A 14,058-nucleotide genomic window follows, 5' to 3' on the forward strand; every position below is an offset into this window, starting at 1 on the left:
GTACTGGTTCCTGTTCCAGGTACCAGTGCCCTGTACTGAGACCCCAGTGCTGGTGCCCTGTACCCCGTGCCTGCTGCTGGTGCCCCAGTGACCCCACTGGAGCTTCACTCCCGGCACCGCTGCCTTGTACCAGTGCCCATGCCACGTGCACAGTGCCCGCTGCTGGTGCTTGGTGCGTGATACTGGTGCCAGGTGCCCGGTCCAGGTGCCCAATACTGGTGCCAGGTGCCTGGTTCCAGTGCACGGTCCTGGTGCCCGGTGCTGGTGCTGGATTCTGATGCTGGCAGCTGGTTTCAGGGCTGGGTGCTGATGCTGGTACCCAGCTTCGGGGCTGGGTGCTGATGCTGGCACCTGGTTTCAGTGCTGGATGCTGATGCTGGCGCCCAGTACTGATGCTGGTGCCCAGTTTTGGTGCTGGGTGTTGGTGCTGGTACCCGGCGCCGGTGCTGATACCGGTACACGGTGCCAGTTGCCGGGTGCTGATGCCGGTACCGGGTGCCGATGCCGGTGCCCGCGGTGCCGAGGGGCCGCCCCCGCCCCGCCCGCCGCCCGCCCCGCCCCGCCCCGGGCCGCCCCCGCCCCCGCCCGCTGCTATTTCTGCTCATCCCGGCGGCGGGGCCCGGCCGTGCCGCTCGGCAGCCGCCGCTCCTGGACGGCGCCCGGCGCCGCAGCCATGGTAAGGGGGAGGGGGGGGGGGCACCGCACCGCACCGCACCGCACCGCACCGCACCGGGGCTCGGCCGCCCGCCCGCCGGGCCCGCAGCCCGGTGCCCTCCGTGAAGGTGACGGTGCGGCGGGGGCGGAGCGGGCCGGTGTCGCAGCGGGGCGGGGGGGGGGGGACGGACAGGCACCACACGGGCATCACCCGTCCGGTCCCACCGGAGACGGCGGCGGGGAGGACGCACACACACAGCAGGACCCCCTGCACGCCGCCCCTCACCGTGGCATCGCGGCGGGTGCCTCCGGAAAGGCGACGGCTGCACCTGCGTGTCCCCACCACCAGTGACACCCCCAGGGGTGTCCCTGTGGGTGAGTGGGTGCTGCTCCCGGGTGGCTCGGAGCCACTGGTCTGTCCGCCGCGGCTTTGGCAGGTCCCCAGGGCCGCGGTCCCGGTGGCGCTGCCAGGCTGGCCGGGCCCTCCCGCGGGGACCGTGGCACAGGCCTGCAGCGTAGTCACGCTTTGGAGCCATCTCTGCACTCACCCGCAAGGTCCGGCGGCCACCAACGGCCTTCCCAGCTTGGCGGGAGCCTGTCCGGCATCGCTCGTCCTCCTCACCTCTCTTTGGTCCCCAGGAGCCACTCTTCAGGGCCACGTCCCCCGTGGGGACCTCGAGGCACTCGCCGTGCCAGGGTGGGGATGGGGATGGAGGGCTGCGGCTCGTGTGGCGCCGGGGTTGCGGCCGCTGGGACAACCGCCCTCGGTGGGGAGCATGGTGGCCATCCTTCCCCGGCAGCCGCCGTGGGAACGCGGGACCGGCACATTCCTCCGGAGAGGGATGCAGTGAAACCAGATAGGGGGGCGGCCGGCGGAGCGTGTCGCAACCGGCTCTGGCGAGCGCCTTCCCGAAAGGCTCCAAAACTTGGCTTGGGGGATGGATGGATCCAGGCTTGGAAACATCTGGGGGGAGGACAACAGCTGGGTACCAGAGAGGAGCTGGGCTCCCTTGCCCACACGCATGGGGTGAGTTGGGGCTGGGTGCTGGTGTGGATGCATCCAGAGGGATCCGTGGAGGTGGAGCTGATGCCCCCGACACCGGTGCCACATCCCTCTGTCCCCAAAGTGGTCCACAGCTAGCCCACAGAAGCAGGATGGGCAATGGTCCCCCTCAAGCTCTACTTCTAGCTCTTAGTGGGCTGGAGCTCCTTGCCCATCCCCACGTGCTGAGATGCCACCTTGTTTCCAGCCCGGACAGGCCCCGTTGTCACTTCCCGGCCCCTGGGGAGCCACCACGTATGCTCCCATCATGGGGTCCCTATGTAGGCACTCACAGGTCCTTCAGGTTGGAGGATTCCCTGCGGGAAAGGGGCTGGAGCTGCTGCTCCAGGGATGCACTGGACAGACTTTTGTCCTACATGCTGACACCCAGCCCAGAGCAGGGACCCATGCTGCTGCCTGTCCCCTCATCTGTACAGTGCCCAGCACCCCTGCTCCTGTTAAAGCCGTTGGTAGACCCAGTTTCCCAACTGGGATGCTGCTGACGGGGTGGGAGGAGAGAGCCGGCGGTAAGAAACTCCGATGGCAGCATACCGGCAGGAGCATCCCGTGCATCCGGAGGCAGGTTGGAGCAGGCACAGCACAGGTGCCGGCCGCCCCGGGGAAGAGCTGGGCTTCAGCAGAGCTGAGCTTCAGCAGGGGCCATTGTGCCCTTGTCCCATGTGGAGTTTGTCATTTTGGGACGGGGTGTTTGCGCCGGGGACGCTCAGCCAGCGCGCCGCAGTGGAGCGGTGTTTGTGCCACGGGTGGCACAGCTGGATGTCACTTTTAGGTGGGCTGGGGGTGCCTCACCAGGACATTCCCTTCCTTTTCCCTGCAGAAACAGGCTGGGAAATCCTGTCCCACAGGAATACGGTGGAAAGAGGCTAACAGGCAGCCGGGGGCTTTCCCAGCTCAGGCTTTGCCCGCTACCCCCGTGCCCCTCTGCCATGACCCTCGTGCTGTCACTGCGCAGGAAAGGTGCGATGCAGCGTGACAAGCGGGGACGGGACAGCGCGCGTGCCACCTCGCTGGAGCTGCTGGGCCGCTGACGGCCCCGGCACTGAGCGCTGGCTCGCGCGCAGCCGGGCGTGTAATCCGCTTACGGGGGCACCCGCGCAGCCCCAGGCTCTCGTAGCAGTAAATCCCCCCTGCTCCTGCCGGGAGCGCGGGGTGGGACGGTTGGAAAGCGGTGGGTGTTGTAGGAGAGCTGCGCTGCACCGGGTGGGGGGGATTTGGGGAGCGAGGGGCACAGCTGACAGGATGGTGGCGGGGGGGGGCGGTGCTGGACTGTGTGATGGGGCTGCAAAACCTTGGGGGAGTTCCCTTGGTGAGGCGCAGCGTGAGCAAGGGATGGTGGCACCGCTCCCCGGGGCTGAGGCTGGGGGGGGACGGCAGGGTCTCCGCCACCGGTGTTGGGTGGCCTCCGAGCTGGGTGGGGGGAGATGCGGCGCTGGGAGCACGGCCAGGACCCGGGGATGCTGGAGATGGGCACAGAAGCACCCAGGCCCCTCTCTGCGTCCACGGGCTCGTGGTTCGTTGCACCCGTCCCAGCACCGGGTGATGCTTCGGGGCGTTTTAGCGCTTTCCTGGGGAGCGCAGCCCTTCCGCGGCCGAGCGACCCCGGCTCTGTGCCTGAGCTGCTCTGATGCATCTTGACACGCATCAAGGTGAATCAGCGTCCCTGGTGACCCCACAGTGACAGCTCACTGCCACCCGTGGCAACTCCTGGGGCCTTGTTAACCCTTCCTCTCCCCAGGGATGAGCCGGGGAAGCCGAGGCAGGACCGTCGGAGCTTCTGCCAGCGACCCCTGTGGTGGGCATCGTCCCTCTCCTCCCAGGCTGGGGCTGAGTCCTCCCCAGCTGGACCAGTCAGGCCCAGCCAGAGCAGCAGCTTGGGGCTGTGCAGGGAAGCTTTAATTATTGAGTGCAAAAGCGCTGAGTTTTCAAAGGGTCTTCCATGGAAAATTGGGTTTCTTCCCTCAGAGAGGCTGGGGAGCTCTGCTTGGGCAGCTGTGGGGTGCTCCAGGGTGGGGAGCAGGAGAGGACTTGGTGTGCACTGGGATGGAGGAGGGTTTTGCCCCAGGACAGAGGAGTTTCCAAGGGCCAAATGTCCTCCTGGGCTGTAGCCAAGCCAAGTGCTCAGCCCAGGGAGGATGGTGGTGATGGTGAAGATGATGATGGTGCTGGTGGTGGTCATGCAGCCCCCCAGGGCCTGCCTTGCCACCCCCTTGGCCAACAGTGCTTCGCTCCTGAACATCCCAACATGCGGACGGGAGCTGGGTTTGGCCCTGCTCCCTCTCCCCTCCTGTGCGCCCACACTGGTTCTGCCCCCCAGCACCCACGGGGGCTGTGCCCGGCTGCTGGGTGCCGTGGGCGCCCGGGCCGCGGTGCCTGCCCGGGGTGGAGTTATGCTAATGCCGCTCGCCATCCCTCGCTGACGCCCGTGCCGCTCCCCAGTCCCCTCCGGGCCACGGGTGACACCGGCTCTGCCATGGCCACGGGCCCCGAGCTGCAGCCTGGGCCAGAGGTACGGGGGCAGCGTCCCTCCCCGGCGGGGTGGGAGAGGGCATCGACGGGGCTGGGGGACCCGGAGCACCCCGCTGCCGCGGGACGGTGCCACGGCCAATGCTCCGTCCCTGGGACAGCCTTGCTGGGGGCTGTGCTTACTGCGAGACTCCCGAGGCCGGGGTGCAACTCCCCCGCCCCGTGCCGCAGCGTCGCCAAGGCCACCGGCTTCTCTGGGCTGGGGGACGAGGGGGAGCCCCGAAGGGCCGCGGCCCCACGGGACAGAGCGGCAGTGGGGCCGGGAGCGCTCGGCGGTGGCGGCATCGTCTCCCATCCCAGTGTGGCCCCCGGCCGGGCTGTGCTGCGGTGGGGGCTGGCGCTGAGCCCCCCCACGGTCAAGGGCGGTGGGGAAGAGGATGCTGCGGTCACGCAGCCCCGCCGAGCGCTATCGACCCGCCGAGCGCTATCGACCCGCTGAGGGAGAGGGGGATGCAGGGACCCCCCAGCCTGGTGCCGTGGTGCCCGGTGCCGGGGGCTGCGGGGCTGCGGGGGGCGGGGGGCAGGCGTGCGAGCGCGCAGCCCCAGCAGCGCCGTGACCTTGTTTCCAGCCCGCTACCTCGGTGCATCGCGCCTTGCCGCCGGCACGGCTGCTGTCCCCACCAACGGAGCGGGGACATGGGACGGGGGGGGGGGGACACGTGGCCGCATGGAGGGCTCTCGCCTCCAGACCCCGATCCGGGGGGTCACTGACCCCCAGGTGTGAGCCTGCAGTGGGTGCCCCCCATTTGGGGGTCTCCCTGCCCACAGGCCTGGGGTCTCCTGGCATTGCTGTGGCGGGGCGCTGGGGACCCCGGTGCCCGCTGGCAGGAGGGCTCGGTCCCGCGGCAGCCGCTGCCGGACATGCCCTTGGGAACGCGTCTGCTCCCGCCAGCGCTTGTAAACAGGATGTGGAGCCGGCCCAGTCCCCACGTCCCCATCCCTCATCCCAGCCCCGCCACCCCATGGGGCCACTGGCTTGGGGGTGACTGTGCCCGTTGCCCTGGCCCCTGCCTCGGGCTGCTGCTCCGGGACGGGCAGGGCCAGGACAAGGGGGTGTCAGGGTCCCCGTATGCGTGTGGATGTGGCCACGGGGCTCGTAGCCCCTCTGCATGGCAGGTTGTGTTGCCCCCAGCCCCTCGCATGTGGCGGTGGTGGTGGCTGTGGGTCAGGTCCCTCGCCCTGGCTGTCCCCTGGGAGTGGGGCACCACCCATGCTGACCCCCTGTGAGTGGGCAGGGGGGGCACAGGTGTCTGACCCCTTCCCACCACCACCCCCCCCCCGGGTCTGGTCCCCCTGTTCATCTCTTCTCGGTGTCTCTCCCCCATCCCTGGCGCCCCCTCCCCCCATCCTCCCGGCAGGCCATGGGGTGCGTGGGGGTCCTGGCTACCCCAGAAGACCCCAAGGAGCGGTGGGGTGCCCAGGGTGAAGGTCCCTGTCCCCCGGAGTGCCAGGAGCCGGCTGCCGTCCCCGCGCCGCAAGCTGTAAGCGCTCGGGGTGCATGGGACCGCGGTTGTCCCCGCTGCCATCCCCACGGCTGTCCCCGGGGCGGTGGCTGGTCCCTGGGGTGGCTGTGTTCCCCCTCTCCTCCCATCCCTGCCGTCCTCGGGGCGCATGTGGCTGGCTGCTGCGGGGCTCATGATGCTGAGTGGGGTGATGCCACCTCGGGCTGACCCTGACCGTTGGTGTCACCTCCTGCCTTGGTCCCCAGATAAAGCGTTTCCTGAAGGAGGACTCGGAGGAGGCCGAGCTGACCCAGCTCCTGCGGGATTGCCCACCGGCCGACAGCCCCAGGAAGGTGGAGCACCCAGAGAGCCGACGGGAGCCCGGCCACCCCCTCTGCGGCGTGAGCAGGGTCCCCCCCGACGAAGCGGTCGACGAGAGGGACGCCAGGATCTTCTCCCGCTCTCGGCCCTTGGATTTCCAGCAGCACATCGCCGCCCCACCGCCTCCTAGCCCCAACCGCCCACGGAGCCCCTGGGGGCAGCTGGACCCCTACGACTCCTCTGAGGTGCAGGATGCGTCCATGGGGTGGTGAGGAGGGGGGACACGGGGCGAGGGGCTGCCGGAGTCACGGCGGAGGACGTTCCCACCCTCCAAACCCATGGGGTTGGGGCAGGCACGGCCTCATCCCGCAGCGCTCCAGCCTCATGGGACCACTTTTGGGGGAGTGCGTGCAAGGAGGTGGCCTGCCAGGGTTGGGGGGGGGTGGGATGGTGGTGTCCCCTGTCCCACGTCCCCCCTGCCCGCAGGATGACAAGGAGTATGTGGGCTTTGCCACGCTGCCCAACCAGGTCCATCGGAAGTCGGTGAAGAAGGGCTTTGACTTCACCCTCATGGTGGCAGGTACGGGGCAGGGGGGCGAGCCTGGCATGGGGATGCTGACCCCACGCTGGATCCCAAAAGCCATGGAGGGGGGAGTTCCAGCTGCCCTCCCTCACCCTTTTCTCCCTGTCCCAGGGGAATCCGGGCTGGGCAAGTCCACCCTGGTCAACAGCCTCTTCCTGACGGACATGTACCGAGACCGCAAGCTGCTGAACGCCGAAGGTGAGGGGGCCGGTCCCAGCGGCGGGGTGTCCCGGGGGGTGGCGGAGCCTTGCGTCGCTTCTGGGGGCCTGCAGCCCCTCTCCCCACCCGGCCGGGCGCCTCTGTGTCTCCGAAGCCACGTGCGGCACGTTGCCAGCTGCCAGCCGGCGCTGGGGACCGCTCCAAGGACGCGGGTACCCTCCCTGCCCGGCACAAGGACCCCCCCTGGGGGCTTTGTCCCTGCTGGGAAAATGTCCCAGCTTGTTGGGGGTCAGCTGGAGCCCAGTAAATCCGGGAGGCTGCGGGCAGTCAGGGCACAGAGTGGGGCAGCTGCAGCCAGGTTTTGAATTAAAATGGCCCGAACTTGCCCAAATCCGCAGGGGTTGGGGGCGGCTGCTCGATCTGTTTTGACGCAGTTGATTGATTTGTTTCCGTTGCTTGGAGCAAAAGCCAAAACGTGTGCGGCCACGGGCACGTGCTGCCACGGGAGCACCCGTGGGGGAGCAGGGACACGGTGGGGGGCTGGGGTAAAGGGGCACATGCAGTCCCGGAGCTGTGGGGTCATGTGGGGGGGGGTACCAAAAATGCTAAATGCTCCTGCAGTGGTACCTGGCCCCAGCAGAGCCCCCACGCTGGGGTGGTGGTGGCACAGCTGCCAAGGGAGGGGCGCGCGTCCATGTCAGGATGCGGGGGGCCACGGCACGGCGCATCATCCCTCAGCGACGGACACCAGCGCTGATGGGGAGCAATCCTGCAAAGCCACCCCAGCCCCCCAGGGTGGGGGGTGACACCCGGGGCCTGCAGCATCCCCCAGTGTCACCCCCCATTGTCCCTGCCTTGGGGTGCCCCCTGCCATGGCGGTGTCTCCTGCGGCTGCAGAGCGCATCATGCAGACGGTGGAGATCACCAAGCACGTGGTGGACATCGAGGAGAAGGGCATCAAGCTGCGCCTGACCATCGTGGACACACCGGGCTTCGGTGACGCCGTCAACAACACGGAGTGGTGCGTCCCGCGGGGGCACGCGTCGGGGGGGCAGTGCCACTGCGGGCGCCGGCGGCTCCGGGGGTGGGGTGGCCGCAGCTCCCCGCGGTGAGATGCTGAGCTGTAGGAGGTGGGGATCCAGGGAAAGCCCGGGGGCTCCGCAGGGCACTTTGACAGTCACTCCCTGTCCCCACAGCTGGAAGCCGGTGGCCGACTACATCGACCAGCAGTTCGAGCAGTATTTCCGTGACGAAAGCGGCCTCAACCGGAAAAACATCCAGGACAACCGTGTCCACTGCTGCATCTACTTCATCTCGCCCTTCGGCCATGGGTACGGACGGCCCTCGCCGGGGCTGCTGGGACGGGGGTGCTGGGGAAGGGGCTCGCTGGGCCGGTCTCACCGGGCTGTCCCGGCAGCCTCCGTCCCCTGGACGTGGAGTTCATGAGGGCCCTGCACCAGCGGGTGAACATCGTGCCGGTGCTGGCCAAGGCTGACACCCTGACCCCCGCCGAGGTAGAGCGCATGAAGAACAAGGTAAGGGGAGGTTGGCCCAGCGGGTCCCTGGAGATGGGGGTGCCCTGGGAACTGGAGTCCCTGCTCGGATCTACCAGCACCCTGCCTGGACTTGGCCATGGAGCATCCTCCAGGCTCACAGCACTGTAGAGGACCATGTTGCCCACGTGGCCACCAAGGATGTGTCTCCCTGGTGCTCAGCTGGGGGCTGGATGGGTGCAGGGGAGCCTCCATCACATCCAGTCTGGGGGCTCCTGCAGGGGACAGGGTTTTGTGGGTGCTGGGGGGACACCGGGGCTGTGTGGCGCTTCCCACCTTCTTTCCAAGGGCAAGAGCCCTGCTCTCAGTGGGACCTGTCTGCCTCCAGATCCGGGAGGAGATTGACCACTACGGCATCCGCATCTACCAGTTCCCCGAGTGCGACTCTGATGAGGATGAGGAGTTCAAGCTGCAGGACCAGGCATTGAAGGTGGGTTTGGCTCCTCCAGTTCCATCCTTGGGGAAGCAAAGCCCCATGGCCGAGGCGGGACATCATCCTAGGGTACCCTTGGGACTCTTTGGGGCCACACGAGCCCTCCAGCAGGATGGTGGGGTTGGGACGTATTGCACTACCCAGACGTGTCACCAAGACCCCCCCAGGTGCCACCTACAGCTTGGTAGGATGAAGCTGGGGTGGGCAAACCCACGCTGTCATTGATGCCATCCCACCCAGGGCTCTCCTTAGCCAGGGCTCCTGGGTATTTTGGGGAGTGGGTGCTGGACATGGCCCAGGAGATGTGTGCGGAAGGCCCTGGGCCATGGCAGGCGGGCCCGAGCCCTGCTGACCCCCGCTGTCCTCTTGCAGGAGAGCATCCCCTTTGCCGTCATCGGCAGCAACACGGTTGTGGAGGCCAAAGGCCGGCGCGTCCGCGGGCGCCTCTACCCCTGGGGCATCGTGGAAGGTAACGCAGGGCCACCTCCGCGGTGTCCCACCAGCCCTGGGGGGGACGGGGACATGGCATGCCCCATCTCCACACCGCTCAGCCAGGGTGTTCGGGGGGACGCAGGGGGCTGGCTGTGGCCCCCTGACGCCGGGCTCCCCTGCAGTGGAGAACCCGTCCCACTGTGACTTCGTGAAGCTGCGGACGATGCTGGTGAGGACCCACATGCAGGACCTCAAGGACGTGACGCGAGAAACCCACTACGAGAACTACCGCACGCAGTGCATCCAGAGCATGACCCGCATGGTGGTGAAGGAGAGGAACCGCAAGTACGGGGCCAGGAGCGGGGTGCCGGGCTGGGGGGGTGCGGGGGAGGCGTCTCTTCTCTTTGGGGTGACGCCAGCCTGTCGCGAGCAGTGATCTCAAGGGGCTGGGGTTGTGTGTGGGTCTGTGGCGGGCTGGGTGAGGAATCCTCAGCAGCGTGGTGGGGTGCCCCAGTGCGGTGCTGGAGGGCCCTTCCTGTGCCACTGGGCTAGGGCTGGCTGAAGGGGGCTGCTCCAGAAGCGAGGGGGATGCTGGTTCCCTGCAGAGCTGGCCGGGGGCGATGCCCCAGCAGCGATGGGGACCCTGCGTCCCCCTGAGGCTGGGGCTGGCTGGGGGTGGGGGCGATGCTCCAGCAGCAACGGGGACCCTGCCACCGGTAATGGTCGGATTCATGGCATTGCATCCTCGTCAGCCCGCCCCAGGGTGCTGGGGGAGCCCCCCACAACAGGGTCCCCGGTGGGGCTGGAGCCGTGGGAGAGTGAGCAGAGGCTGCGTGGGGCGCGGGGGCTGAAGCAGCGGCGGCAGCGCGGGGGGCTGGCAGTGATGGCAGCTCTAGGCGCCGCTGAGCGGGTCTCTCCACACGTGCCGCTGGCGAAGGCGGCATCCCTCCGCGCTGAGGCTGTGCTGCGCTGACTGCTCTGCCGACTGAGCCAGGACCCGGCCGGGGCCACGCTGGGCCCCCGCCGCCCGCCTCCCCCCGCCCGTCCTCCAGCCCCTCTATAAAACACTTGCTGGTACCCAACGCTGTCTTGGTCCTTCTGTGCCCACGCAAGGGCCAGGCAGCTGCTCTCAGGAGGAGCTGGCCCCATGGTCACCCACAGAAGTTGCCCGTGGGACGCCAGCAGCACCGGCGGTGCCGGGAGGACGCTGTGTGCCGGCGCGTTGCCCTGGCTCACCCACGCAAGGTGGGGACGGGGGGACATGTCACTGGTGGCACCCAGCTTTTCCCAGCCAAAAGCTGCCCAAAGGAAGGGCTGCGGGGCAGGGTCTCTGCTCCCACCGCCCTCCCAGGGGGATGGGATTTTGTGGTGCAGGAGGCAGCGGCAGACAGTCTTTCCTGGGCTGGTGATGCTGCTTGCCTCGGTGCCTGTGCCCGGCTCAAGCCCCGTCTTGCTGCCAGGGATGGAAGGAGCTCGATACGCTCCCCGCCGGGTCCCCCCATGGTGAGGAGCCGTGACAACGGGCAGCGACTTCCAAAGCGCCTCGAAACGCGGCCAAACCCCATCCCTCGTCGTGCCAGCTCCCCCGGCACAACCGGGACCCCACAGGGCAGGGGTGGCCCAGCTCGCCCGTGCAGCATCCGCCGTGTCCGTCACCGCTTTGCATGCGGAGAAGCCGCGGTGGCGCGTGGCAGTGGCACGTGGCAGCACGCGTGACACCCACCAGCCATGGCGGCGGCGTCCCGGCCATGGCGTCACCCCCTGGGGTGGCACGTGGCATCCACAGGGACCTGGCTGGTCCCTCCCCATTGCTGTTGGCGTGGGAGAAGCCATCGATTGGGCTGGCTGTGGTCCTGCGCGGTGGGGTGGCCCCGGGGGGACACCCACAGCTCCCTCCAGCACAGATGGGCTTTGGCGGGAGCTGATGCTTGGGAAAAAGGGTGCGGAGCATCCCCAGGGCTGGGGGGACAGCGGCTGTGGGTGTGGGAGAGGAGGGAGGTGCCGAGTTTAAGGTGTTTTACAGCAGCAGAGAAATTACTGAGCCAGGAGAACTCGACCCCAGCTTGAAGCACCCGGTGGGATGTGTCCCAAAATAGGGGAGCATGGGGAAAGCCAGGCAGGGCTCCGTGCCCTGGGGGATCCCTGGCACCCCTTGTTGTGGTCGTGCCTCCCTGGGTCCCCCCAAACTGGTGCTTGGTGGGTTGGGGGTGCTGAGGTGTGAGGGGGACACCTGGAGCCGCTCATATCGCCCCTGCCAGTGCGATACTCGGGGGCTGTGCGGGTGGGTGCTGGGTATCCGCAAGGTTTGGGGTCTCTGAGGCTGCAGCACCCACTGGGGTGGGTGCTGGTGGGGGGGGCTGGCAGGGCTGCATGCGTGTCCTCACCTCCTCTCTCTGCCTGCAGCAAGCTGACGCGGGAGAGCGGGACGGATTTCCCCATCCCCGTGATCTCCCCGGTGCCGGATGCGGAGACGGAGAAGCTGATCCGGGAGAAGGACGAGGAGGTGAGTGTGGGGAGGGCTGAGCCCCCTGATCACCGCCCCAGCCACGGAGGGGTGCCCGCATCCCAGAGGCTGCTGCCCCTCAGGGCGGGGTGGGGAGGGCTCGGAGGGGCAGCAGAGGTTCCCCCCCACAACCCCCAGCTCTCTGGGAGCCCCGGCTGCTTGTGAGGCCTGACACAAACATGTTTGTGAGGGGGGTGACGTGGCTGTGAGGTGCCAGCCCCCCAGCTCCCCACGATCCCTGCTCCGCTTCCTTCCAGCTGCGGCGGATGCAGGAGATGCTCCAGAAGATCCAGAAGCAGATGAAGGACTCGCACTAGCCCCCTCTTCCTCCTCCTCCTCCTCCTCCTCGCCCCTCTCCAGATCAGAAGTGTTTACATCACGCTTCATCCTGCCCGGCCCCGCCGCGAGACTCGGTACCCACACCGTGCCCACCACCAACGGCTGCTGCCGTGCCTTAGCCAATGGGCCAGCGCCCATCCCACAGGGACAGCGGGCGGACAGGGGGTCCCCTGTCCCTGCCAGACTGCTGCCCTCCCAGGCTGGGGACAGCTCTGTCGCCCAAGCTTTGGCTTTCTCTGTCTGCCCCGTGGCTCTGGGGAGGGCCACTGGCCAGCCTGTGCCCCGTGGTATCCCTTGTCCCCATGTCACCGCGGACTGCCTGCTTACAGCCTTCACGTGCAGCTTAGCCCTGGTTTAAGGAAAGAGGAAAGGGGGGGACTGGTCCCAGCCCCCCCCAAACCCCCAGCTGCCCTGGTGGGGGGTACAGGGCTGCTCCCCCCGGCCCTGGCTGGCATGGAGGGACAGCAGCTCCTGGGGACCACAGGTGATCAAGGAGCAGCCACCATTCTGGCCAGGGTGGCAGCCGGCACCCAGTGTCCAGCTCTGTGTCCTGTCCCCACCCAACGTCACCCCTTGGGAGCACCCCGTGTCCCGGGCGGTGGGGAGGGCCAGGGCACGGGGAGCACTGGGGGATCAGTGTCCCCAGGGAGCGTCCCTTGAACCCAGATCAGAGGCTGGGTCCCCAGCCTGGCCCCGCCGTGATGCTGGCCCTCTAAAGCAATAACTCGCCCCTCGCTGGTGCTTGTCTGTGGTGTCCCTGTGTGTCCCCAGGATGTCCCTGTCCCTGCTGCTTCCTGGCAGAGCATCCCTGCGTGTCCCCCGTGCTGTCCCTGTCCACCTCGCTGCCCTGCAGAGCACTCTGTTCTATGTCCCTAGGATGTCCCCGTGTACCCCCAGGATGTCCCCGTGTCCCCCCGGCATGTCCCCATTCGTGTTACTGCCCTGCAGAGCACTGTGTTGTGTCCCCGTGTTCCCCCAGGACGTCCCCATCTGTGTTGCTTCCCAGCAAAGCACTGCTGCGTGTCCCCGGGGCGAGCCCTGGCCTGCACCTCCCAGCCAGTAGCCGCAGGGCACCTCGGGGAGATGGACCCCAACCCCCCCCAGCTCCCCGCTGCTCTCTCTGGTACGGGGAAAGACAAATGGGATGGCGAGGCTGCAGGGTGGAGGCAGGACTGGGAGCAGCGGGATCACTGGGAGCTCGCTGGCATGGGGACGAGTCCCCTCCCTGGCAGGGCCACCTGAGTGGGGTCCCCCGAGCGGGTTCCCCCCTGGGCGAGGGGTTCGCACCCCGGCGCTGGGCTGACAGGGGCGGCGTCCGGCTGAGGTGCAGGGTGGGTGCTGCGGGTGCTGGGGCAGCGTCTGGCGTGTGCCACCCGCGTCCCCATGCCAGCCAGCCCCCGCGGGCAGGGAGCTCCCGGGCAGGACCCCGCAGGGTAGATTAGCGCTTTCCTTTTTTTAATCTCGCTATTTTCTTACAGAAGCCCCTGCCTTCGCATGTCGGTCATAGAGGCGTTTATTAAAGGATACGCAGAGTCTAGGTTTATAAATTCTGATAGAGCTAGTGGAAATATTTTTAGCCCTCCACAACCGTTCTCAATAAATATGGCTGACCCGGCTTGTCTGCAACCCCAAGTCGCTTCCGCGCGGGCGGTGGGCATCCCGCGGCCCCAGGGAGGTGAGGAGGGGGGCTGATGGTGGCCGGCCCCGGGGCCTCTTCCTCCCGGCTCCTGTTGGGGTGGGCTGGGGGAGCCCCCGGGGCCCAGCTCTGGGGATGAGGGGGGCAGTAGGTGTGGGTTGATTTCCACTGGATGGTTGCTGGACGCGCACTGGGACCTGCTGCTGCTGTGGCCCCCGGGATGGTGGGCGCTGGGGCCACCCACGGCCCCCAGCTCGGTTGCCGTGCAGAGCACCCCGCGTTCCTGCCGTTCACCCCACGGCAGAGAGCCTGCGGACTGCGGGGGGATGGCGACCGGAAAACCTGCCTTCCCCTCACCCTGGGGGCATCCCCTGTGCCCCCCCCCGTGCACTGTAGGTTCTCCCCATCCCTCTTCCC

General features: G+C 68.0%; 1 protein-coding gene across 1 annotated transcript; it reads left to right on the forward strand.

The window, feature by feature from the left end:
* The first annotated feature begins 4,617 nt into the window (after positions 1-4,617).
* Positions 4,618-13,620, forward strand: LOC147598392 (septin-4-like). The gene is made up of 14 exons (XM_086763387.1): positions 4,618-4,719; positions 5,009-5,137; positions 5,599-5,721; positions 5,949-6,248; positions 6,490-6,583; positions 6,698-6,784; positions 7,643-7,766; positions 7,942-8,076; positions 8,163-8,280; positions 8,627-8,728; positions 9,104-9,200; positions 9,346-9,508; positions 11,567-11,666; positions 11,924-13,620. Exons 1-14 carry the CDS (start codon positions 4,618-4,620, stop codon positions 11,981-11,983), a joined length of 1,734 nt encoding a protein of 577 aa, XP_086619513.1. The 3' UTR covers positions 11,984-13,620.
* Positions 13,621-14,058: the final 438 nt, after the last annotated feature.

This window comes from Chlamydotis macqueenii, chromosome 19 (assembly GCF_036417535.1).
Source record: "Chlamydotis macqueenii isolate bChlMac1 chromosome 19, bChlMac1.mat, whole genome shotgun sequence".
Classification (NCBI taxonomy): domain Eukaryota; kingdom Metazoa; phylum Chordata; class Aves; order Otidiformes; family Otididae; genus Chlamydotis; species Chlamydotis macqueenii.